Source organism: Myotis davidii, unplaced genomic scaffold, assembly GCF_000327345.1.
Source record: "Myotis davidii unplaced genomic scaffold, ASM32734v1 scaffold1, whole genome shotgun sequence".
NCBI classification, from domain to species: Eukaryota; Metazoa; Chordata; class Mammalia; order Chiroptera; family Vespertilionidae; genus Myotis; species Myotis davidii.
In genome coordinates, this window is record NW_006294681.1 from 9,853,942 (window position 1) to 9,881,508 (window position 27,567).

The following is a 27,567-nucleotide window of genomic DNA, read 5'->3' on the forward strand; positions in this document are numbered from 1 at the left end:
CTTTGGGAATGACAGATTATCCTAGTCCTCACCAACCAACTGTCCCAATTATCTTCTGGGCCAGGTAGAGAGTGATTAGGGCTCTAGGGAGAGGGGACAGAGCAAATGCCAAGAGAACATTTTATTTGAGGCATAAACAACCACGTCCCACACAACTAACAATTCAAACTCTCTCTTGAGATCCATGTAAGCTTTTGGCTCAATACTATACTATATATGCAAATCTTTAAAACTGTCACCCAAGAACAGGGCGATGGAGATTCCAAACCTCAGTTTAGCATTTCCCACTTGTCCTGAGTCAGAAAAATTTAGCATAACTAGGGAGAAAAGGATAGATAAAAAGAACAGCAATGGTAGTCACAGGGAATAACCAATGTGTAGCATGAGAGAAGTTACTTTTTCTTCTTGACAAACTCACAGACAAAGTACATGGTGAGATGGCACTCCGTGTCATTCCACCTGCCTGAGCTCAGCATTTCCACACAGTCCTCATGACCATAGGGGTCACTGGGCTCCCCCTCCTTCCAGTTGCTGTAGTTCTGCAGTGGCGTGTTGTCCGTGAACACATACTGTCCCTCCCTCTCAAGGTCATTCACTCCGATGAAGACCCGGAAGAAGCCACTCTTGGCTACATAGTCCGCGATGAGTGTGTTGGCAGCTTCGTCCTTGGGCATGGCTAGCATGCCGCCCCGGATCCGGCAGTGGGTCAGGGATTCCCTGTAGCTCTTCTCTTCCTGCACGATGTAGTAGAATTTCTCATCCGTTTCCCTAATCCCTGCTATGACTTTGCAGAGAAGAGTATAATTATTTATCTCAAAAAGAGAAAAGACAAGTATATAATATTTCTGGGTTTAAATACATTTCTTCAAAAGTCTACAATTATTTTGCAAGACCCTATGATGAGCTTGGCACTGGTTTAATACTTTCTCCATCTTTCTAGTTTTCAAATGGAGAAAGAACTCCTACCAGTTGTCCTCCCTGCCATTCCTGTTTAACTTCCCACACAACTTTGAAGCAAGAGCTATTTTAACACAGACTTGTTACATGAACTGCAACCCAGCTCATCTCAGACTATTTTCCCTTCCTAGTTTATGCCTTTGCCAAACTTATAGTTCCATGAGCATGCCTTTCTCTGTTCCAGTTCCATGCTTTTCATGCCTGGGAATTCGTCTCACTGCTCCTCTACCTGGGCAACTCTGCTCATCCTTTCAATCTCAGTGTAAGTGTTTTATCCCAGAGGAGCCTTTCGCTGAGCACATACTGGGGAGTCTTATCCCCTGCTCCCCACTTCTTAGTACTCAACACATTCTAGTCTAACTGTTTGTGTGTCTCTTCTACTAAACTGTGAATGTCTTGAGAACAATAAGTATGTCTTTGCTATTCTGTAGTCTTGGTGCTTCCAACATTGCAAAGGAGGATAGAAGCTTATTACACTAATGTGGGAATAATTCAGAAGTTTTTCCACTCTGGGCCAATTCCAGGGCTGTGAACACGTACATCTTTTGAGATTGTTCATACTTCACTCCAGGTACATGAAGTAGACTGAGCTACTGAGTAAGCTTCAAGACAGAATTGGGGACACAGAATCACTTTGAGTTCAGAGTATGCTATCTATGTTTTGGGCTTCAGAGACATCAACCTATACTTTTTAGGGTTCATAAATTAAAATGCACAAAGAAATCTGTGACCACTCAAATGTTAAGAACTATTGCTGTATGTTGAACCTCTGAGGTCTGGTTTATTCATGAGTGTCCAAGTCACGCCAGAGACTGCATCTTGTGTGCAGGTTATAACCAGAATTATAATTAGGGTCGATAGTTAATATTGAGCATTTCCTTTGCCTGTAGTATTACAAGATGAGGATGAACACAAGATGGCGTCTGTATGCTTCCAATAATGTAAACAAATATAGCTGCATTGCAATAAATGAAAGTACAACAAAATGAAACCAATTCTAATACTAACTACAATAGTTCCCACTTTCATACTGTCTCACAAGAGAACACATAGCCTCACTTTAAGGGCTTAACTGCTAACTATGGACAATGGATAACAAAAATGTCTAATATGAAGAGTTGCAAAATTTAAAGAAACACATGATGTCCCTATTAATTTGTGTGAAACCTGTAATCAAATCCCTGCTCCACAGTTCATTAGCTCTGTATCTATGGGCAAGATCATCTTCCTAAGCTTCATCTTAATCATAGCACTTATATCATAATTATTAATATTCCAAGTATTTAAGGAAATAGCTATTGTTTTTATCACTTTCTATTTTTTGAGATGATCATTCTGTTTGAGTCTTGCTGTCCCTTTTTATTCTCAAAGCATGGCTTGCCAAACTCTGACCTTTTAACTGTCCCCACTCTCCAGAAAGTAACTTTTTCTACCCATAGTCAATGCAGTATGTACAAATATATGTAGTGCACTTGAAGTGTCCTGGAGTTGGAGTGGATAATTAGTATTTTGAGAGACCTTTAATCTGATGACACTATCTTAGTAGTCCTCTGCCCAACTCAAGGTATTTCCTGCTAGAAATACTGGGATCATAATGTTGAAAAAGACTAAATCAATAAATAGCACAAAGCAAAAGAGAATACACTCACCATTCTTGACGAACTTCATAGATGTCTTCAGGCGAGCAACACTAATGTCCAGTTGCCCAACAACTTTCCGGTACCTTCCACAATCACAGACCGTACCTTCCAAAGGAAAAAACTGTGAATTCTTATTGAAACACATGCAGATGAGTTGAAAGGAGCCACCCCCTCTTCCCAACATTTACTATCTTTTTCTAGCCTATCATGTTTCTCTGTGAGCAGCTATACTTTTAATCTTTTATTAAAAATATGGTTTCCAAATTACACTGCCTTTAGGAATTCAGAATATATCTTTAAAAATATTGTGAATGAGTCGAAACACAGTTTGAAGCCATCTTCTTAAAAAGGAGAGTAAATTCGATGAGCCGCTGCACACATGTTGTGGACCATTTGGCATTTTTGTGGAACACAGGATGTGACTCTCCAATTTCAGAATAAAATCTTTGCAGCTTTCTGAAAGCTGATTTCTAGCTGGTCTTCTCTTCTATTACTGCACTGTTCACTCACTCACACAATTCTCCAAGGGCCAGAGAAACCTTTCATGATGAAATCAAAAGTAAATTCTTCTTCTTTTTTTAAACGATGCCGCCATGAATTTAGCTCATAGGAGTTGAGATGAACAGAGCTGTGCCTCTTTCTTTTTATTTCTTTTTTAAAAATATATATTTTATTGATTTTTTTACAGAGAGGAAGGGAGAGGGATAGAGTGTTAGAAACATCGATGAAAGAGAAACATCTATCAGCTGCCTCCTGCACGCCCCCTTCTGGGGATGTGGGGGATGTGCCCGCAACCAAGATACATTCTCTTGACCAGAATCGAACCTGGGACCCTTCAGTCCGCAGGCCAACGCTCTACCTACTGAGCCAAACCGGTTAGGGCTCAAATGTAAATTCTGATGACCCACTTGAAGCACAGCTTAAATGTATTGAGGACCAAATTTAAATCTCGTGAAAATATCCAATGTATTATTTCAAGAGCCAGTTGTCACATTTGTGGATTACCCTTTGCTCATTTACCTATTTTTTTTTTTTTCAATTACCTACTGATACTGTGACACAGAAGGAATTGTAAGGAAAATGATGTGAAATTCAAGTGATTCAATTCTTTTCTATTTGGTGGCTGCTTCATATGAACATTTCTGTTTGCTTTCTTCTAAGGTGGTTGATAAAGAAATAGTAATTTATTAGACAAAGGGGAGGGGGAAACTTATAACTTTATTTCCCCATATTCTCAGTTAAATAAGGAATTTAAAACAGTTCTTAGAATTAGTCTTTACTATACCCCTATAGACAGAAACAACTGAAGCCCCCCCAAACAAGTACTTTTTATCCATGCATGTAGCTCCGGAAATGAAACTCTCAGTACTTGGAGAGAGTGTCCATGGTCGTTGATGTCCTGTAATCACAGGGCTTTCAGAGTAGGCCAATTTGCTTCTGGCAAACTGCTGGCCAGTATTTGGTTGAGATGTTGGTGGAATGTCAGGCATGCTGACCAGGCCTGGTGCTGAGGCCATTGTGGATTTTCCTCTTGGTCTAGCAGAATGAGGGCTGCTTCCTGATGCGCTGGGTTGCTTCCCCATAGCAGACGGGATGGAATGTGCCATCTCCCCTTCCCCAGGGCTTGGAAAGTCACCAGCAAATAGAGAGGAAAGTTCCCTTCTTTCTTTCCTCTACCTTGAATAAAATAGGTACTGCAAATATTTTTCTTTTTCTTTTTCATAAAAAATAAATCTATTTTGGAGATAATATATTTGGAATAATGCCAGAAATTAAGGAGCAAGATTAGCAAGCATACCTGCTTTGCCTTTTCCTCCAGGAATCCCAGGCAAACCCTTTTCCCCTTTGTCACCTGAATAGAAACAATAGCCGCAGAAGTTAACAATTAAAATAATGAATCGTTTCAGACAGACATCTTGATCAGCTAAAATCAGAGGAAACAGTTTTAAAATTCATTTGTAATATCTTCCACCAGCATTCCTTGGTTTTGTATGAATAATTTGATTTGGAGTTGGCTGCACAGGTACAACTAATCAAACAAGTCATAATTGAATTAGATTGAATGTAGAATTCCAGTGGGATGTGTAAGAAACATTAAAATTTGTGTCACCTATCCTGCAAACCTGTGTTTATAATGTGCCCTTCTGAGCAAGGCTAATACAATTCTCTGCATGTTTTTAATTTGAAAAGTACCATTGTTTTGTATATCTGGATCAAATGATTAACACATTGCAGCATCGGTTTATCATGCACCAAAATTCTTCCATATGGCTCTGCCCTTGAATTTTCAAAAACATGTATTGTGCTTTTTCAACTTATTTGCTTTTTCAAATATTTACTATTTACTTACTCTGTGAAAGACAGAAGGCTTGGTACTTTGAGAGGATATAAAGAGACAAAATTACACTTCTGACTTGAAAGAGTTTACACACTTTTAGAAGAGATGTGATGTATGCAAAATCTATAAATAAAATAGTGTCAAGTATATTGTACTGAAATATCAACCTTGATAATTTTCCCTTCTGCTTTTCTTTGTATGCCATCATTTTCTTATTCAGTCAGAGGCATCCACTCAGAGAATCAGGATTATTAAAGCAGAGAGAAAGAAATGTTGATTTTTTTTTAACTTCAAAATAAGCTCTTATGGCCATATCAGACACAATGATTGAAAGCAAAAGTCTTTGATTTTCAAGAGGAAATATTTAGCTGAAGCTCTTGAGAATGAAAAGAGAAGCCATGATTGAAGTAAAATAGAGTTAATGCTTCAAAGGTGGTCTGGAAACAGAAGAAGAAAGGCCTCAGGAGGGATAAATACAGGGTAAAGGTCATCCAGACTAGAAAGGAGTATGTGGCTTAGCCTTGAGGGGGTTTGGTATAGCCTGGGAATTGGGGATATGACCCGAGTGGGCAATGTGAGGGGGAACAAAGTTGGCCTTGAGATTTTGCCTAACCCCATTCTTTCCCACCAAAAGGGGGGAGCCTTTCCAAAACCCATAGGGTGTCCCATGTTGCCTGTCCATTTGCTAATCTTGTCATCACTGTTTAGTGCTTTAAATTTTTAAAAATATTATATACTATTTAATGTATATATGAGATATTGTCATTTCAATAAGTAATCAATATAAAAATATTAATGAGATATTTTACTTTTTTGGTATTAAGGCTTCATAATTTGATATATATTTTGCACTTGCAGCACATGTCAATTTGAACTAACCATATTTCAAGTGCTCAGTCACATGTTGCTAGTAACCATGGCATTGGACATTCTTGCTGAGTGCTCTTTATTAATAGTCCTGTACACATTGACTGTTGATCATCCAGAAAGGAACACCTGCTGACCCCCAAGGATTTGCTGAGTTTTTCTAAATCAACATATGTGGACACTTTTCTTTACAGTGTTGCCAGTCATGTATGAGCTTGCCACACAAAAGGAGGGGGTCTTTGAAATCCTGAATGCAGTTTAAGTATGTGGGAGGACACCTCAGAACTTGTGCTTAGAATAAATGAGATATGGTGAAATCTGTGAGAATGGAGTGCTGTTAATACTGCAAGAAAGACCTTGAACAGAGATCACATACTTTGGGAGGGAGCTAGAAGAGATAGTACTCCAGATGGAAGGATGAAGGAGGCTCTCTTGCGGAGATGGCACTGGAGCTTGGTTATGAAAACTTCAGCAGGTGGAGATGGGAAGAAGGTAGGAAGTAACATACAGCAGAGGTACAGTAAGGGAAAAAGCATGGGGATATGCCATTAATCTACTCACACCGAAGTTGTGTCCTGCAAATCCCTCATTCTTTATATGTAAATTGGAAAAGATAAGAATAGATTTTGAATGCATTAAAGAAAGGAAGTATAGCTTTGCTAAGTGCTGATCATTTAGCAAGTACTGTTTTGGATACTGTATAGATGTTATCATATTAAATCCAATGAACTAGGTGCTATCATTATCTGTATTCTACCACTGCAGAAATTGAGGATCCAGGAGGCACAATTAGTTGCTCAGGGACATTCAGCAATTCAATGGCACCCCTGGTACTGAAGCCCAACCATTTCTGACTCCCCAGTTCATGGGGCTTCCTAAATGAGTTAGCCAATGATTTAATGAAAGAAATCAAAGTACTCAAAAAATGTTATCAAAAGTTGAAAGGGGTACCAGTCTTTAGCACCTCCATAAACAATATGGGCTTGAAGATCATATGAATATTGTTTAATACTTTAATTATTTTAAGATAGTGTATTTTCTTTACATGTAAATCCATTTCAATTTAACATGGGCTGAAAATTGATCCTAGTTCTGGGGTAAGCCCAATGATGGACATAAAAGAAGCATAAACAGAATATTTGCTTTGGAAAAAAATATTTTTAAGGAAAAACATAGCTAATATTAGGGACCAAGGAGATGGGACATTATCACCATCATGTATTAACAGAGTGAAATAAATAAAATGTCTGATAGGTATTTGGAGAAACCAAAGATGGTTGTGGATCAGAGTAGAGAAAGTTTCACTGAAGCAATAGCTTTTAATTAAATCTTAATAGTGTGGGAAACAAATTACTGAATTGATAATTTGATTTTTTTCCCATGAGAAGATGTAAGCACCGTGATGACTTTCCAGTATTTTGACATAAGTTATTTTCCTTTTTTACAGATGGAAAAGGCAAAGCAGTGTGGTGGAGTGAAAGACTATAAAAGTCTGGACAACCAAGACTTGAATCTTGGCTCTGTCACTTACTAGCTAGATGTGGACAGGTTACTGCATTTTTAAAGCTTCCATTTCTGATTTTTAAAGTGGAAATAATGGTACCTAATATCTAAGATGCTTAAAGAGGATATATTAGATAATGTTATTTTATCATAGGATTATGTCTGTGCTGGGCTTGTAGAAGATGCACAACCAACGGTAGCTTCTGTCTCCTAAATCAGAATTGTGGTCAAAGTGAGTATACCAAGTACTTAGCCAGTCGATGGAGGATGTGGACTTACAATGTCTATTTTGCCCAAGCAAATTCTGGTTTAAAGCCATACACAAAGACTTATTTTGGTCCATGAGTGGAAACATGTTTGTAATAACTGCCTTAAAATTGAAGACTTAGAGGTTGCATTTAAACAAATAAAAATCATAATGCTTTCACTGTAAAAGGATATTGACCTTAAGTAAAAGCATTTGTTTGTCATGAGATTTAATTTATCTATATTAAATTATTCTTTCTTATTCATGAAATAAAATATTGACATCCAGAAAGCTACCTGTCCAAGCAAGTGACATTAAGACCAGTCCAGAAAGTTGAGATTAATCTGAGTCAGTGAAAAATTTAGAAGGGGTATTGACAAAATGAGGGCAATAAATTTCAAAGTCCGATTAAAAATGAAATTAATCCAGGTGAGCCAGAACAGTGAACCTCCATTTTTAAAAAATTTCAGGACATGCTCATAAATTTTGATGGCATATCTCTGGAGGAGAAAGAAATCTTAGTCAATGTTGAAAATTGATGTTAAGGGAAAGTGGTACTTAAAGAAATAAAGGATAGAAAAGAGGGCTACATGATTAGAAATAATATATTTACCACTCATTTTTTTCATCCTTAATGCAGCAAACATTTAGAAAGTTTCTACTATAAAATAGGCATTAGGATAAAATGATTAAAAATAGGGCACTCTCGTATAGTTTATATTTATTTAAGCAAATTGACCCAATAGATCTTTCATTCATTTGTTGGCTCTAGAAGTTCATGGTCTGTAGGGCAAAACAGACAAGCTAATAAGCCATGACAATGAGTAAAGTGAGAGAGGAATGCGAGGTGGGAGGTGTTGTTTATGCACCTGAGTGTGAATGCTGAATTGTCCTGAAGATGATAAGGTCAGCTTAACTCTATCCTTTCCAGAGTTATTTTTTCAACATTTGACACCCAGAAAATCATACTAAACTCTTGACCCTCCCTAGTCTCTGTCATCTACCACCCTCTCAAGTTACCTAGTCTTAATCTATGAAAGGATTAAGACTTGGCTCAAGGTCATGAACTCCATCTCTCTTAGTTGACACATTTAAAACTAAGATCATGCAAAATCTTGAATAACTCATTCAAAAATGATGTTCTTGAATTCTGGAGGTGCTCATGGCAGTGATGTACCTTCCCCCTCCACTTCTGCCCATTCCAGGACAGTACTGGGGCTCGTGCCCTCATCTAACAAGGCTGCATCTCAGAAATCTCCATGTCTAGCATCCCACTTTTTGGCTACACCTTTCCATTCCTTCAACTAGTTGTTGAATGAAGCTGGATACAGTCAGGAAAAGATCCATAATGAATTTTATCTGAAGCTTATACACTTTAAGGTGCCCTCATTAAGAAAAATAATACCAATGCCCTGGCCAGGTAGCTTAGTTGGTTAGAGCTTCATCTCAATATGCCAAGGTTGCGAGTTTGATCTCCAGTCAAGGCACATACAAGAATCAACCAATGAATGCATGAAGAAGTGAAACAACAAACTCTCTCTCTCTTTCAAATCAATACATAAAAATTTAAAAAATAATACCAAATTACAAATAGAAAAGTGATTATAAAAATGAATGCTTATACAAAAGAAATAATAACAAATCACCAAATTTTAAGAATAGACAAATACCACATTATCAGTACTCTAGGATTATAACATTTTAATTAATAAATGAATGCTGTGCCTCTATAATTCTTCTTTTTCATACATCATGGGCTGCATATGTTTGGTTGCATTCATGAATATCCAATTGACCTAGCACTATTTATTGAGAGGCTCATCATTTTCCACTGCAAAGTTATGTCAACTTTGCATAAATCAAGTGTGGGAGTCTGTTTCTGCATGCTCTAACCCTTTCCATTGATCTATTTGTCTCTGTACTAAATCAATACTATCTTCATAGTTGTAACTTTATAATACATGTTTAAATTCAGTGATTTAAGTCATCCAGCTTTGTTTTTCTCTTTCAAGATTTTATTTAGGTATTCTTGGTCCTTTTCATTTCCACATACATTTTATTTTTTAATTATTTTCTAAAATTTTTTTATTCATTTCAGTGAGAGGAAGGGAGAGGGAGAGAGAGAGAGAAACATCAGATGCGAGAGAATCATTGTTCGACAGCCTCCTGCATGCCATCTGGGGATCAAGCCTGCAACCCTGGCATGTGCCCTGACTAGGAATCAAACCTTTATTCCTGGTTCATGGGTTGATGCTCAACCACTGAGCCATACCGACCAGGTTTCACAAAAATTTTACATTGGCTTATTAAATTTCAAGAGAATTACTTCTAAAATGTTAATTGAGAGCAATGAATCTATAGATCTATTTAGGGAGAATTGACATCTTAACAATATTGAGCCTTCCACTCTGTGAATGTAGCTTTACTTCCATTCCCTTAGATATTCTTTAATTTCTCTCATTATCATTACACTAGAGGCCCGATTCACAAAATTCGTGCAAGAGTAGACTTTCCTTCCCCTGGCTGCTGGCATCAGCTTCCCTCCGGCACCCAGGACCCAGGTTTCCTTCTGGCCACCAGCAGGCACTGGTTCCCTCGCAACCCCAGCTTCGTCCAGAAGGGCATCTGGTCTAATTAGCATATTACACTTTTATTATTATAGATAACATTTGTTGTGGAGGGCTTACACATCTTTTAACATTTATTCCTAGATATTTGATAACTTTGATGTTATGATAAATGGCACCTTTTTAATTTTATTTAAAAATTGTTTCTGGTATGTAAAAATAAAAAAAATTTTTGTATGTTAAGCTATCTAAAAACAATAATACAAACAGCTAATCTGTGGATTCTTTTGTATTTGCTGGGCATGCAATCATGTCATCTGCAAATAATTCTTCATTTCCAGTTGTTATGATTCTTATCTCTTGTTTTTGCATTTTTAGTCTGGCTAGAACTTCTATAATGTTGATTAGAATTAGTGATGAGGGCTGTACTCATCATTCCCAATTTTAGGAGAGAAGTGTTGAATATTTCATTATTGAATATAATTTTTAAATAGTCTTTTATTGTTGTTGATGTTGACATTCCTTTCACTATTAAGTGCATTTCCCTCTATTCCTAGTTGGATAAGATTTTTTAAACATGCTGAGTATATGCTTAATGAAATATTTTTTCCCCCCAGAATTTTCCAGAGTTATAACTGGAAATTTTTATTTTTGAAATAAAAGGAGTGGCATTTTCCAAGGCCAGCCTTCTTGGGCAGCCCAAAGCAAAGTTTGAGCAATTTTCTACTCTAGGCCCTCAGTCTCATAGTGCTTCCTTATTAATGAACTGGTGATGACTTAAGAGGAAAGCAGTAGGTATAGAATGTGTGGTTTATCTTGCAGTGGTTCCCTTCTCCTCCAGATTATGAACCCTAAAGTCCTATTCAATGGCTTTAAATATCTTTTGTACATTTTTTTTTATTAAGCTAGTCATTCTTTTTTTAAAAAAGAGTTATTCATAAATGTTTATTGAGCACCTACCATGTGCCAGGTGAGGTGGTGGGGAGATGAGGACAGGAAGGTGACAAGGGTAGTTTTTGTGCAGAACTGTTTGGACCATGGTGAGGACTTCACTCTAAAGGAATCCCCCCACCCCCGAACACCTATACTTTTTGTTTCCCATAACAATAATAGCATCATTTTTGGTAATTGCATTAATTTTTCTGTTAAGAATGACTAGCATCAGGATTAACGTAGGCAATTCTCTCATGGCCTGCAGCATAAATCTGAGTTTTGTTGCTATCATTAAAAACCAAATTTAAAAATACTTCTACAAAGTATTCTTCATATATATGAGCTGTTAGATTTGGAAAATTTTTCTACAGACTGGCCCTATTCATCGCAAAACTTGTTTCTTTTCCACAACCCACGTATTTCTTGCACTGGATGGCCTAGGACACTCATATAATGATCTAAATCTCTGCCCTCACACTTTTTCATCATGATTTTGGATAGATCTGGACAATAAATGGTAGGCGTATTCTTGGGGACTCTTCCTTCAGAGAATTGTTAGCTGTACATGGAAGAAACTGCACACTACATAAAGAAGTTCAAACTAAATATTTCTCTCAAGTTGTTCTTAGCTAGCTTCCCAAATACGTGGCATCCTCTCCAAAAACCACCTAATGCAATGAGGAATATGATGAAGAGATGTTGAAGCAAAAGGAGACAGTAATCTTAACCTGCACATTCTCAATGGGGACAACATCGCCTCAAGGACGCAGCAGTCAGTTCTTGAGAGGAGAGGAACTCTCAGTCTACACACGGTCCATAGCAAATAGATAGCCCGTGGATGGTATTAAACTTTCATGGGGGCGGGAGGGAGGGGTGGAGAGTGGAGCGGAATTTGGAAAAAGCTTTTAAAGGGGGCAATATGTCTAAAAAATTTGTTGGGAGGGGGGCACTAGTTTTTAAAAATGTTGAGATGCAGTATTTTAACCAGTTGAGGTTAAAATGTTTTATTTTTCAACTTTACCAAGACATGTGCACCTATTGCTAAAGGTCCTCTCAGGGCCTTGGGAAGGACCCAAACATGTGTGGGCTCTGAAGCCACAGCTTTATTAGCTTCATGGTAAACCCATGGCAGGCACATTCTGTAGCAGGACTTGTGAATTCTGAGCAGTCCATGTAGCTCTTTCTCAGCTATGAGGACTTTACCCTCAGGTGAATATACTGGATCAAAAATAACCATAGCGATTTCTCTTCAGTGGCGCCGCCCTCTATCCCTGCCCTCAAATGCAGACCGAAGGAAATTTCTCAAAGAAATGAGTTGGAAGAGAGTAGGGAGAGAAGTACTGCACTGCAGGATGCCAGGGGAGAGGCCACAACCTTAGCTCAGACCTCATCCATCAGCCTGCTCACAGGAGCACACAGCTGGCTGCTGGGAGACACATGTTGAATTACGCAGCTGCTCGAGCATGTGTGGAAGGCTGGGGGGTAACGCACGGCTGTGGAATTCTATTACCCGAGGCACCGAGTTTCCCCTGACCTGTACCTTTGCACAACTATTTCTTGTATCCCCCTCAAATGCCCTTTTTCTATTTCCATAAACATCTTACTGTCCTTCGAGACCCAGGTCAATTCTTCATGTCAATCTTGTCTACTCTCCCAGATGGTTCTTATCGTAGTCATAGAGTTATTATTATAATTCTTTCTGAAGAAGTACAGTGTTCCTAAATCATTTGAGCTTCTTGCAATAAGATTTAGATTCTCCTTTAGTTTGTATCTTCAAACAAAGTGGAACAATGCTTGTATGAATTACTAAAGATCAGAAGCAATTACAACCTGCTATGTATGTGGGGCTTTAAGAGAAGATAGGAAAAGAGTACGTAGGTAATAAAGAGGAGGTTGCCTCTATTTTTGTAATAGAGGTATTTGTAGTATTGAAGCAGTAATTATGTACAGAATCAGGAAAAGACTGAAAACAAAAGATGTTCAAGTTTCTCTCCTGTTAATAGATCACTGACATGGAATTACTATTAGTCCACTCAAGAAATAAAATTATACTGTCCTCTGCTACCTTGAGTTATATTAATAATTGGTTTCTATTACTAAATAGCCAAGGTATTAAGAAATAGAATACTTATATTTATAAAAGAGAGAGAGAGAGAGAGAGAGATCATTTTTATGCCAAAGAACCTTTCAGATATATCAAAGGTATGCTCAATGTGCTTGAAATTGCTGTTGGAGAATGGGAAGATGTGGCTTACCCTTCTTGCCAATGGGCCCAGTCTTGCCAATGTTGCCTTGGTCTCCCATATCACCCAGTTCTCCCTTAATTCCTGGAAAGCAAAGCAGATCATCTTTATACCCTAACATTTTATCTTCCCTTTAAAGATGTGGCTAATTTATGATATCCACTTGAAGGAAATACCAAAGAGTGCATTCTCATATCTGTGGTATATTTGTATTAACTACTTTTAAAAATACATATTTTATTGATTTTTTACAGAGAGGAAGAGAAGGGGATAGAGAGTTAGAAACATGGATGAGAGAGAAACATCCATCAGCTGCCTCCTGTACAACCACTCCTGGGGATGTGCCCGCAACCAAGGTACATGCCCTTGACTGGAATCGAACCTGGGACCCTTCAGTCCACAGGCCGACGCTCTATCCACTGAGCAAAACCGGTTATGGCTGTATTAACTATTTCAATAGCATTATAATGTATATTAAAATTAAAATGTGGGTATGACAATCCTGAACCTGATGATAGTAAAATGCTTACTCATGCAATCTTTCTGAAAGGACTACAGCAGAAGATGTTTAATCTAAAGGCCAGATAAGCGGCTGAGTGAAGAATTCTTGCATTTTATTCTAATTCTGTGCCTCGCTAGATCAATTTCAGCTTCACTTTGGGGTTCTATTTCTGCTCTGTTTTACAACTGGATTTGACTATCTTAGGGAATGTACAACAAATGTATAGAATATTATACATATTTATAGTATAAAAGTATTTTAAATCAGAATATCTCAAGTTGAGGTCTCAAAGGCCTGGGAGTGTTTGCCTCTCTTTAAATGATGAAGATTTAAAGAGCAGTGGTCTTGGGCCACCATTTTGCACAGTTGTCAGGGAATATTTCCAGTGCTTGAAGACACATGTCACAATCCATAGCCATGTTTGAGTGAGGCTTACTTTTGGTTTGTGAGTGAAAACATTCTCTAATAGCTTTTGTGTTATTCTCATCTTCTTTGCTCCTACTCTCTCCATAGTCCACCAGATGTTTGAGAAAGGTGAGAACATCAAAGAATCAAACAATTTTCTTCTCCTCCTTTTCTTCCTCCTTAATTTCTAGGTTAGCCAAAAAAAAGTTGCTGAGTAGTGGCTTCTAAGGGGAGATACAGCTTTGAACCCAGCTGTGTTTCCAAAACTCATAGTTTCTTAGATATTCTCAGAGATTGCTATTCCCTGGGGCTCCCAGAGTGCCCCACTGTAGGCACCCCTAAGGATGAAATTTGAGAAATGGGGCTGAGTCTTGTTGACAGGCAACTCATAAGAACTCTGGTGGCAAGTAACTTTACATCTGAAATACATTTCATGTATCTTTAGAGCAAAGGGCATTATGAAAGCTGCTAATTCCTAGAGCAAGTCCAGGAGAGAGAAGAGCAATTCTAACATTACAGATCAAGTTCATACCATTTTACTTACCTTTTGGCCCCATGCGTCCCACTTTGCCAAGCTTTCCCTCCTCTCCTGGATCTCCTTTTTCACCATCGTCTCCTTGTGAAATGGAAAACGAAAGAGTGAAGCAGCTCAAGAAGCAACATTAGCACGTACTCCCAGGGTAAGGTGAAGATGGTTGGAATTTATCCTTCTACTCAGAGCTTGCCTACAACCTCCATGTGAGATGATAAAGAGAGATAGAGATAGAGATAGAGATAGAGATAGAGATAGAGATAGAGATAGAGATAGAGATAGAGATAGAGATAGAGATAGAGATAGACTGGACACCCAGGAAGAGAAGAAACTCCTAGTACCATTTCTCTTTCATTTTTCTCCATGTCCAAGTCTATGTTTAAAGAAATATACTACTGGTGAATCCTGGAGAAGGTTGTTTGGCCTGACAAATCTATATTCTTGCTGGAGATTCTGGCAAACTCTGGAAACATTTACATGTATATACATTAAATATATGCAGTAGATAGATTATATCTCTCCCTATATAAACATATATATGTTGATATGTTATATGTATAATTATGTTTTATATAACATGTATAATAGAAATATATTATATAAATATTTGTAAAATAATATAAATTGTTATTTTAAAATTATATAAATATATTATATACCCATCAATTTATTACCCCCTGACTGCATGCTTGGGAACCCATAGGCATGGACCAGGAAGCTATGGACAGAAGACTAGCTAAGACTGGGACAGCCGCAGAGCAGTCTGTGTGAGCAGAGACTACCTGATCACAGGTGGGCCCAGCTCCTGTACCTCACCCAGTCAAGAAGGACTGAATGAATGGTTTAATGAAAGGTGCCCTGGTCTGTGAATCAGGAGTTCTGGATTTTAATGTCATGGCAGTCACCGATGGGTTGAGCAGATCTTTAAAAGTTTATGATTGAGCTTATTGGCTTTGGAGTATGACAGATCTGGACTTGAAATTTGGCTTTACCATTTACTGTCTGGAGAAAGTTGGGTGCCTGACTTCCTTTTCTGGGTCTCATTTTCCTCTCCGGCTAACACAAAATGAACTGCGAACACTTATTAGAGAGGTTCTTAAGAAATTTAAATAAGATGACATGCATAAAAGACTCGGTACCTAATCAGTGCTTAGCAGTGGTGGCTATTTTATTTTCTTCTTTATACTTAAGTTTCCTCATCCTTAAGATGGGGATAATACCTGCCTTCCTTACCTTTCAGTTGTTTTAGGATCAACAAGCAAGACATGTGAACATGCTTTGAAAACAAAGAGCACAACACACACAATATTATGACCAGCTACCTGCATTATCATCACCCAATCTCAGGACATGAGGAGTCCTGTCCATCACCAGTGGAAGGAAGTGAATTAAAGGCCGGGGGGGGGGCGGGCGCGGAGAGAAAGAGAGAAAAGGTTGAGATGTTCATTTATTTATTCAGAAAAAGCATGGCCAGCCATCCTCTTTTTTATTTTCCCCAGAGAAGAAAGTTAATATTATAGATGCAAGCACAAGCAATGCACGGAAGAGCTGGATTTCCAGGTAGCACCATTGGTCAAGTGTTGGAACATTTCACTCATGAAGCTCTTGAATCTCCTGGGAAAGGCTTTCAAAATAGAATGGACGGATGATTTGTGCGATCAGAACAGAGGGGTGAAGTGGATGGGCTAAGAGGTATCTCTCTACAGTTCATAGTGAAAGTTTATTGAGCAATTACAATGTGTGCCAAGCACTGTGCTAATGTAATCATCATGGAGATTCCAGAAGGTGAGGATTATTATTTCTCCATTTCATGAGTGGAAAAACTTGAGGCCCAGCGAGGTTTAGTTGCTTGCCTATTGCCACAGAGCTTGCGAGCGGTAGAACTATGACCCAACAGCAAGTATATCTCTGCCCCTCCAGATCCCTGCAGGTAAACAATTGTCCCGCCCAGTCTAGGCCTTTGTGACTGCTAGCAGATTGTGGATTTTAGAGAACGTCTCTGTGCTGAAATTTTCTGAGAGAAAAGGGGAGAGGCAAAAAGAGTGATAGCTCCCTTTTACACAAGAAAGTTAGTGCAGACGAAAAAACACACAGCTTATCGTCTCAATTGCAGTACAAAGAGAACATACCCTTGAGGTAGTTTAGTCTAACTGAGACCTGATTTCACCATTCACCAATGAGGGAACTTGGGAAGTCCTCACCCTTTTTGAGGCTTGTTTCACTCATTTGTCGACTGGACAAAAATAATACTTTTTTTCCAGAGGGTTTTTTAAAGGTCAAGTCAGAAATGTTTCTCTAGGAAGCCCTTTCTAACACTTTCAGGCCAGGCTGAATTCTCTAATTATCTTCACTGTTTAAAATATCACTTTATACTGAGGGCGTCCATCTACCTGTGCTAGCCTTGTGTCCTGTGGAATGGCTGGGTCCATGAATCATTTATTCTAGTATCACCAGAATTTAGCACAGTGTTTGGCTCTGGTGCTTAATAAATACAGTTGAACTGAATATATTTTGTGAGCTATCAAATGTTTTATAAATGTAATGATAGCATTTACTGAATACCATATGCCAGAAGGTTCCTAGTATTTGACATGCATCCTGTCATTTGATCGCCACAACAACCTTTCCAATGGATACTAGTCTTAGCTCCATTTCACAGATGACAAAATGGGATCAAAGAGAGGTTAAGTAATTTCCCAGAGTCACATAGCTCCTAAGTAATAAAGCCAGGATTTGAACTGGAGCATTTGTTATCAAAGTCCATGTTTTGAACGAACTGTATGATTGGGAACAAATTCCTGTCTTAACATCTCTGGGTTTGGGATTGCTATTCTGTACAATAGACCGAAGATGCTCATCCAAAAGTAAGATCCAAGGCAAGCATGTATACGAAGCACTTTGTGAATCATAAAACCACAGGAATGTCAAGATCCAAGGCAAGCATGTATACGAAGCAAAGCACTTTGTGAATCATAAAACCACAGGAATGTGAATTATTGGTGCCATTATTATATCTGATCTGTCTCCCCTTTCCTATGAGCTCTCCTATTCATTTTCAAACAAGTACCTAACTGGAGGCAATTAGATGAGTGACTTAGTCATCTGCTCCCTGATGGCTCCTGATGGGAGGAGACCTGGGAGGGTGAGTATTGGATTACTATTCTTCTGACCTGAGAGCCAGCATTCCAGCCTAGTGGTGAGCGGGCTGCTGGCAGAGATGAAGCAAGCACACTACCTGTGCCCTTGCCTTCAGCATCGGTCCGTGGTTCATTTGATCTCTGGGACTTGCTTTAATGAAAACAGAGGAGAGGTATAAGAACAAGCTTTGGAAAGGATCCCCCACATGGCTCACAGCCGTCTGCTTTTATCCTCTTGGCAATATTTCATTGGATTAGCAGAGCAATTTAGACTTCCTTTCCTTCTTTTAAAAATAGCCACTTCCATTTTAAATGTAAGTAAAAAGCTATAAGCTAAAATGAACTAATTTCAATTTTACAGAAACAGTCTGTTTTGGCACCTCCAGGCCATCGGCGTGCTGTGACAATCTCTCCAGCAGAGCACACAGTTGACCAATTTTTCTGAGGTAGGCTATTTTTCCCCCCAACAAGCAAAATGTTAAAATTAAATTCTAGTTTGAAATGAAATAGCTGAACTGAGGTCAGTACCCCCTGCTCAGAGGAAGTAATTATTAAAAATTAGTGAATTGGTTTTAGAAATGCTAAAGAAAATTCACTGGAAGCTGTCCTTTTCCCACCATCAAAATAATCTTATAAACTGGGGAGAAGTTGTTAGCAATCCTTCCCCTGATCAGCCCTAGAACTGAATGAGGTAGACAGTATGGTGTCCTTTGCTAGTGAGGCCAGACTCCTGCTCAAAAGATATCCTTCCCATCTCTACTCATTTTCCATATATGCCAATTGCTTCCTTATTGTTGGGAATTTCAATAGTCATCGATTATTGCATGGCCCTCTTCTGTATACCAGATACAAGAGTATGGTCTTAAAGTGGACCACCTCCCAGTACTTTTCCTTCCTCAATTACAGCCTCATCATTTCACTGAAATATTCAGAGTTCCCTGGGACCTGCTATTGTTGTCTTATCTCCATTTAGCAAGTTTATCAGTCCCTCTGTGCCTCCACCTGCTTCCCCATACGTCCTAGATTCTTTCAACTCATCACTGCCTCCCAGCACTCACTATGGCAGGACTGTACTGAATTGGTGAAGACAGGTCTGGAACAGTTCGCTCCATTTCTCCGAGTCTCAGTTTTATTCAGAAAGTTGAGAAAATTATCCTACTTCATGGGACTGGTGTGGACTAAAGGAGGCAATGCATGATGAGTATTCAGCACAGGGCCTGGCACTTGCTAAACTCACCCATTCTTGTTTCAATAGGATTATTATTGTCATCATCATCATCACCAGAAATGACATATCTTTTTTTTAAAAAATGTTTTATTGCTTAAAGTATTACAAAGAGTATTATATATGTCTCCTTTTTTTTTTTCTCCCCTTGACCTTCCCCTAGCCTCCTATACCCCCCAGTGTCTTGTATCCATTGGTTATGCTTATATGCATGCATACAAGTCCTTTGGAATGACATCTCTTTTAAACTTCTCTTTGAATTCAGTATCTCAATCTTTATTCTATATTCATTACTTACTTTTTTACTTGACTTTAAAAAATATTTACTATAATATTTAATATAAATATTTTACATAATGATACACAGAAATAAATACACACCCATTACTGAGATTGAACAATTAACATGTTGTCCTTACTTTACATATTTATTTTTTATCGATTTTTAAAAAAGTAAATTATAGACATCGTGACAAACCTTCCTTAAATATTTCAGCAAGTGTCTCTAAAAGGTAAGGACATTCTCCTATGTAAACATAATATCATTTTAGTAATTTTACTTTTTTAAGGGACTATAGGGTTTTCTGAAGTCACCTTCACAGAATTTTGTGATCTGGTTTATCTCGAGCCCCTACTGCTGTGCTATACATAATGAAAAAGAGGAAAGCACTAAGAAAGAGAAGCAGACATTCAAAGGAGTAAACCTAGGTTCTTTGAAAACAAATCATGACAAACAATTCCATTTTTTCTTTTGAGAGGACTCCTAATGTATCAAGAAACTGCCATGACCAGAGTGGTTGGAGGAAGACAAATTTCCATTGGTCAATCATAGAAGACGGTAGTTGTTGGTAATCTGGAATGATATATTGATGAAGCCCTTGGGCTCCACTCTTAATATATCTGGAATTCAAGTCCTAATTATATCTCTTTCCAGCTTTGTGAACTCAGGTGTGATATTTAACCTCTCAAAGTCTCACTTTATCTATAACTAGAAATAAGTAGAATACTTACCTATTCTAAAGTCTGCCAAATTGAGGGCTATTTCCTTACTCTGAGACACATGGTACCTTGATTTATTTTAATAGCTTTGTGATGAAAATCGCATATAGAAGACATCAATAAAAAGATTTCTTATCCTTTATTCCCTATCAAATGCATTGCTGAGTAATAGTCAGTGTTTCCTGCATTGCTCCTGCCCATTGCCTGAAGGTGGGATTCTTCAATGCCCTAAATGGTCCTATACCAGAACTGACACTGATCACTTGATTAATGGGAGCCAACAGGAGAAGGTAATCTGTAAAACCAGGCTTCTGTGAGCATGGATCCCTGACCACCAGAGGTAGCAGTGGGTGTTCACTATAGATGGACTACAGACCCCTGGTGACACTTCATCGCAGCCCTCTTTACTCATTTGAGAACTGAAGGGACGGTTTTCTTCATATTTATTTTAATAAAAGGATAAAAAGCAAGCACACATAAGATCTAAATGAAGAATAATTTGAGACATCCAGTTTTCCACCTGCATTGCCCTGAGGTAGCTTATCTGTGGACAAGGGAGGTCCAGACCTTGGCCAAACTTATTTAAGAGTAACAATAAACAATATGCTTCTCATGAATAGAAAAAAATATTTACATGTTCATAAAATATTCTTTATTCTGATCCTGCAATAGGGATATTGTTACAAAAAAACCCCCACCTCTAAACAAGTTCATCTTAGACCATAGGAAACTGCATGCCTTTAGGGAGAAAGGCTGTCCCACCCAGGAAGAGTCTTGTGCAGAAGATAGCAGCAGCTCTTAACCAGGATGCCGTTTGCCAAAGGACTCAGCCTTCAGAACCACAGGCTTATTCAACTGGAATGAGTGACAGGACACTCATTCAAGCTCCCTCTGGAAGTTCCATGCAATGGACAGAACATTTTTGTAGCCTGTTATGAGCCAAATTGTGTCCTCTCCCTCCAAATTCATATGTTGAAGCCCTAGCCACCAGTACTTCAGAATAAGACTAAATTTTAAGATAAGGCCTTTAAAGAAGCGATCAAGTTGTGGCTGTTAGGGCTGTCCTAACTCAATCTGACTGGTGTCCCTATGACAAGAGAAAACTTGAACACACAAAGACGGACACATGAGGGCTGTGTGCACACATCCCTAAAAAGGCCATGTGAGGACACAGTGAGAAGGTAACTATATGCAAGCCAAGAGAGAGGTCTAGCTAAGAGAGACCAAATCTTCCAACTCCTTGAGCTTGGACATCTAGGCTCCACAACTGTAAAACAAGACATTTTTGTTGTTTAAGCCACCCAGTTTGTAGTATTTTGTTGAGGCAGTCCTAGCAAACTAATTCACAGTAACACCTCTTACATTTTATACTAAATTATTTTCCTTTGTGCTTCAGTTTCCTATCCTGGAAAATTAAGATAGTTGTACTTATCTCAGGGAGTTACCTGAAGATTAAATGATATTATGGATGGTAAAGTTCATAGGGAAATTTCTTGCATTGAGTGTGCCCTTACTGATCGACAGCATATTGAGTACACAGTGGGCATCTGTGGCTTGTGTCTATCTGGTATCCTCTACCTGTGCTGCTGGCAAAAGCATCACAATTTCCCATAGGAAACCACACTTACTTATTCTCCATCCATGTGGTTTAAACCCTGGTCACAGTAATGGGTTCAACAATGGACATGTGACCCAATAAGAGCCAATAGGTCTCAATTTGTAGATAAGTCTTCTCAGTAAATCAAGCAGTTATAACTTTTTTAAAAAATGGAGACTTGCTTTTTCTGCAGGGGTGGTAGGAAGGATAGACTATCATTGAAGTATCTGAATCACTACAAAGGGCGAACCTTCATGAACATTAGTCATTAGAGAGAAAAGCAGAACCAAGGTGTGAAGACCGAGTCCTGAACACATCATTTGAATCTGAACATAGTTAAGCTTGAGTTCCTCCCTATTATGTGAGTCTACTTCTCTCCTTGGTTTGTTTGTTTGATTAACTAGTTTAAGTTTGGTTTGTGCTTGTTTTTGTTTTTTTTTCACTTGCAAACACAAGTTTCTTAGTTCACATAACTATTAGACACAGATTAGGAGAATAAGGGCCTTGTTATGAGGAGATCAAAACCTCTGGAGATGATGGACATGTAAGCCCATAGTTACTGTGGCAAATGCTGTAAGCATAGCTATTATGGGAGCATAAAAAAGGAAACACCTCACTCTACTCACCTACCCCTAAACTTTTCCTAATTCTTTTCAGGAAGAAGTAAATGAGTTCTCTTGCACTGAGCTCCACAGAATAAATTTACACCTTAAGGTAAGAGAAAAAGAAAATGAGCTAAAATAAAAATTTGTCATTCTCTTCAGGCAGAATGTTCTCAAAAGTTCATGTGGATTTTTATCTTCTATCCAACTCCATGCCTTATGTAGGTTCAACTCTTGAGTCACCTCCTCTACCCAGGAATCTCCTCAGTACAGCCTTTCCTGCTTATCTCCCTCTCCAACAGTCAGGATTAACCTCATTCTCTGAAGGGAATTCCCTTCATACTTCATAGTGTCCACCACACAGTGTCATAGGTAATGGGACAGATCAGGGATAAGATAGAATTTTTTTTCTGTATCTCCAGCACTTGGCACAGGGTCTGAGATACAATAGGTGCTTCCTCAATAAAGGTTTTCAAAATAAAAGAATAATGTACTTAAAGACAAGTTGGGTAAATGTGAGCTTAATGACAATACAGTTAAATAAATTAGTAATTGATTGAAATGTCATTCTCAATAATGGCTGATTAATGAATTGACTTTAGTCTGCTGGGATGTCTGTGATTGCTTAGAATCTAGTAAGGTAGCACAGGCAAATACACAAATCCCTGTCTCTACTGCTCCCTCCACCCCATATCTTTTGTTTCCTCTTCTAATTTGCCCGTGTCTACTGATATCACTGCCATACTCTCATCTCTCAGGCTCAATATCCAAATTGGCTTTGACTGTTTTTCTTCTTCATTCCCATATTGATTCTTAATTTTTCTCACGTCCATCTTTTCTTTTTCCACCCATTCCTACTGCCTTTATTTTACCTTTTCAAGTCCCCATACTTCTGTTTCATGCAAGTGATCCCTCAAAGGTCTCCATGGTGTTTTATTCACTGGTGACTTGCAGTGCCCAGAATAGGGCCTGTTCAATAGTTGCTGGAATACTGGTTTCCTTGGATCTGAATTTCAGTTTTCCAAACTGCCCGATTCAAAACATTTCAGTAGTTCCTTTGTGTTTACAGCCATGTCCAAACTAATTAGTCTAGCATTTAGGCCTTCACAAATCAGTTTCAATGGAATTTTCTGGCATTATTTTCTGACACTGACCTGCATAACTTCAATTCCTGTCCAACTTGTTTATTCATTGTTCATTAAAATGTCTTTATATTTGTGCCTCCAGGGAAAGGCTTATGCTCTTCTTTTTGTTTGAAATTTATCTCCTCAGAGAAATAAAACAGAAGTTATAAAATAAAATGTAAATATATATGTCCATATAAAAAGTGAAATGTTTTTACATGATAAAAGGTGGCGCATAAACATACAGGGTGGGGCAAAAGTAGGTTTATGGGAAACAAAGAGTTTATTCTTGCATTATTATTCATTAATAATTGTATTATTTTCTACACAAACAATTCTAAACCTACTTTTCCCCACCCTGTATAAAGTTTATAAACAAATATATGATAGACAAAGAGAAAAAATCAATCACCAAGACATAAAAATGCTCAATATTCTTAATATGCAAAGAGCTTTTGCAAATTGTTTTTGAAGAAAGACAATAAATGAAATAAAAAGATGCAATACAAATATAAACAATAATAGATTAAAAAAACAGTCCAGACTCACTATTAGTAAAAAAAAAAAAAAAAAAGTATATATGTCAATGTCTGTCAGAGTTTGCCATCAGATTTTATAATTTTAAAAGACTAGTTACATCCAAAGATGCCATATATACAGAAAGGTCATTGTTTTAAGCAATGTAAATGGCTAAAATATTTCTGGAAAATAATCTTTCCATAATTACCACATCCTTATTTTACCTTAGGAACCTATTTGATGGGAATAACTGTAAGAACAAATGTATATATGAAAATATTTGTTTAGAGTGGCAAAAAACAAACATAAGAAACCTTAAAATTTATCATCATGAGATTGATGAAAATACAAGGAGGAATATGATGCAGCTACTAAAAGTAATGAGATGAGTTGAAAAAAACCTTGGGAAGAAGAGTGAGCTCTGTGTTACACTGTGTAAAGAACGTCTCTTAGAGAATCACACACAGATAATTCTGTTTAAAGCAAAGAATAAGTAAGTAAAATAAATCTATATATATAAAAGCCTAAGTGACCATTTGACCGTTGGACCAGTAGCCATCATGCGCACTGACCACCAGGGAGCAGACGCTCAATGCACAGACATAGAAACATGAAACAGACTGATGAATCTCAGAGGGAAGGGAGAGAGCAGGAAGAGATTAACCAAAGATCTTCTATGCATACTAGAGGCCTGGTGCACGATTCGTGCACCAGTGGGGTCCCTTGGCCTGGCCTGCGGGGATTGGGCTGAATCTGTGCACCAGGCCTCCAAAATCCCCTGAGAGGTCCAGGATTGCGAGAGGGCATAAGCCAGGCTGAGAAACCCCACCAGTGCATGAATCCGTGCACCGGGCGTATGGTATAAAGATAAATGTTAATGCCAAGTCATTAATGATGATTACATGGAAGAAGCGGGTCTGGAAAGAGAAGGGTCTTTTGTGTATATTTTATACATCTTTATAAATGTTATGTGTTACAACAAGCATGAAATACTCTTGCAATTAAAAAAACCATAAATTATATAAGGAACTGTGGCCTTCTTTCCCCTTATAAATACTACCCATGAGTCTTATCTGAAATTAAATTCTAAATTCTCTGAATTTATTGACAGAATTATTTCCCCCTACTGGGGATGGAGCCCACAACCCAGGCATGTGCCCTGACCGGGAATCGAACCGTGACCTCCTGGTTCATAGGTCGACACTCAGGCATTGAGCCACACCGGCCGGGCTAGCAGGCTAATTTTTCAGAGGCTCCTTTTGTATGGCCCACAAAGGACGTGATAAACATTCAAATGGCTCTAGGCAGAAAAAAGGTTCCCCACCCCTGTTCCAGATGGTCCCCTATACTGGGGCAGTGCCTCGCACACAGTGCTTCTCAGTTAGTATTTGCTGGCTGAATGGCTCTCTTTCCACCAACCCCACAGGCAGCAGTGCCTGGCTGCTTGGTACCTCCGTGGCCATGACCATGAGTGGGAAGGTCAGGTGGGGCCAGCTCAGCCTTGCTAGCCCTGGTCCTGCTAGTCCCAAGGGTGGGGTCTGAGTCATACCCCCTGCCTAGTGCGAGTGCTGATAGTTTAAAAATATTTTTATTGCCCTGACCGGTTTGGCTCAGTGGATAGAGTGTCGGTCTGCGGACTGAGGGGTCCCAGGTTTGATTCCGGTCAAGAGCATGTACCTTGGTTGGGGCACATCCCCAGTAGGGGGTGTGCAGGAGGCAGCTGATAGATGTTTCTCTCTCATCGATGTTTCTAACTCTCTATCCCTCTCCCTTCCTCTCTGTAAAAAATCAATAAAATATATTTTTTAAAAAAGTTTGTGGGAAGGAAGCACAAGATCTTATAAATATCATGAGTGTTATGAAAGGGAAATTGCTGCATGTTTTGTTGGTATCTACCAAGGTGAGCCTTCGGAAAGATCAATGATGTGGGGCTGAAGAGACCATGCTTTTACTTATGTCTCCTCAGATGACAAGATAACATATCAAATAGGGAAATAAAATGAAAGTGCTTTTTCAATATTAATGTGCTAAACAAATGCAAGAAAATGCCATCTATAAGGAGATATATTGTGATTAATTTATCTGGTAGTAACATCACTGTCAATAATGGCAAGAGCTAGTATTTATTGGGTGCTTTCTATGGCCTAAGCTGGATTATTAATGTGCATGACCATAATGTCAACCAGTCCCTTATTTGTGTCCATTCAATTCTAGGGACCCATGAACTTCCTTTGCCCCTCAACTCATCCCTGCGCAACCTAGCCAAAAAAGAAAAAAAAACGGTCAGGATTTCAAGAATCCTACAATCTTTTCTACTTGAATTACAAAGCACCTTCTCTTTGTATTCAGGCTTATTTGGTTTTTTAAAAAAATTACTACTTTGGGCCTGCAAGTCTTTTGCAGTCACTGCATGTCTGAGTAACAGGGAAGGGAAAAAAACAAACAACTAACATTGTACTTAATGAAAAATACAATATTAAGGTTTGTCGGGCAGTTTTTCTGCTGCTTTCATATATCATTCATTATTCAAATGCATTCAGAGCCAAGTCAGTAGAAACAAATGCTAGGAAAAACCCACCCATCCAGGACTAGGTGGCATGCTTCTGCAAAACACTGTAGTGGTTAGGAGCATGGGCTGTGGGATCCGAGTGCTTAGTTCAAGTCCTGGCTCCATCACTCACTGGCTGAGAGACTTTAGTAACCCACACAAATTCTTTAAGCCTCAGTTTCCTCATTAGGAAATCAGAATAGTGAAATATCTCCCTCTGGGTGTTATTGGGAGGAACGAATGTGATATTGCCAGCAAAGGGTTGAATGGTGCCTGGAAGGCAGCACACACTCGAGAAGTAGCGCATTATGACAGTATCATCCAATAGGCCACCTAGACTTTCTAATCGCTCAACATTAGAGGGATAAAAAGAAGATGCCAATGGGAAGCCAGGCCTCTTTTAGCCCATTCTTTGCTTGTGCAGATTTGCACCTTCCTGGCTGATGCCTGTTTTTGCTTGCAGAGATTTGTGTCCTGGCATTGGAATGTTTACAACACTCTAAAGCTGTGACATACAATATTGTCTCAAATTCCTTTTAGTAAAAAGTGGGACAAAAACATTTTTTTAAAATAAGAGAGTAGCATTGTCATTGAATATAAGTGATAACTATGCTATTACTATACATCAATATCCCAATCCATGGACATCCCAAAACTCATTGAGAATGGAAGTGTCTTGACTGTTGACTATCACAAAATAGAAAAATTATGAGTCAAGACTATATAGGTCGTGTGTTTAGCTTTTGTAGAGAAGACATGCCTAAGAAATATTTATAGTACCCATTTTCAACTGCCTATGGACTTTTCCACCTGAACGTCCACAGGCAGTTCAAACAAAATTTAGAACTCATAATAACCTGACAATTTTTCTTCTGAAAGACCCCTCTAACATCCTACCCCTTTTTCCACATCTCAGTAGCCCTAATCCATCTCTTGTTTTTAATGCATATCCCATCAGGACCTTCTAACATCCTTTAGTCTACCTTCAACTCTGCCAAGAGATTTATTTGCCAGGAAAACAATATTTTTTTACAGAGAATTAAAAATATTATTAATTAATAAATAATATTTATAATTATTTC

At 38.4% G+C, this 27,567-nt stretch overlaps 1 protein-coding gene across 1 annotated transcript in view; it reads right to left on the bottom strand.

Annotated features, from left to right (window-relative positions):
* Positions 1 to 252: 252 nt before the first annotated feature.
* Positions 253 to 27,567, bottom strand: part of COLEC10 (collectin subfamily member 10) — a 36,716-nt gene continuing 9,401 nt past the window's right edge. Inside the window, exons 2-6 of the mRNA XM_006769099.1 lie at positions 14,747 to 14,818; positions 13,308 to 13,379; positions 4,396 to 4,449; positions 2,607 to 2,702; positions 253 to 784 (exon numbers count right to left, since the gene is read on the bottom strand). Of these exons, the coding sequence (XP_006769162.1) occupies positions 393 to 784; positions 2,607 to 2,702; positions 4,396 to 4,449; positions 13,308 to 13,379; positions 14,747 to 14,818 (686 nt within the window). The 3' untranslated portion in view covers positions 253 to 392. The remainder of the gene's footprint in view (positions 785 to 2,606; positions 2,703 to 4,395; positions 4,450 to 13,307; positions 13,380 to 14,746; positions 14,819 to 27,567) is intronic.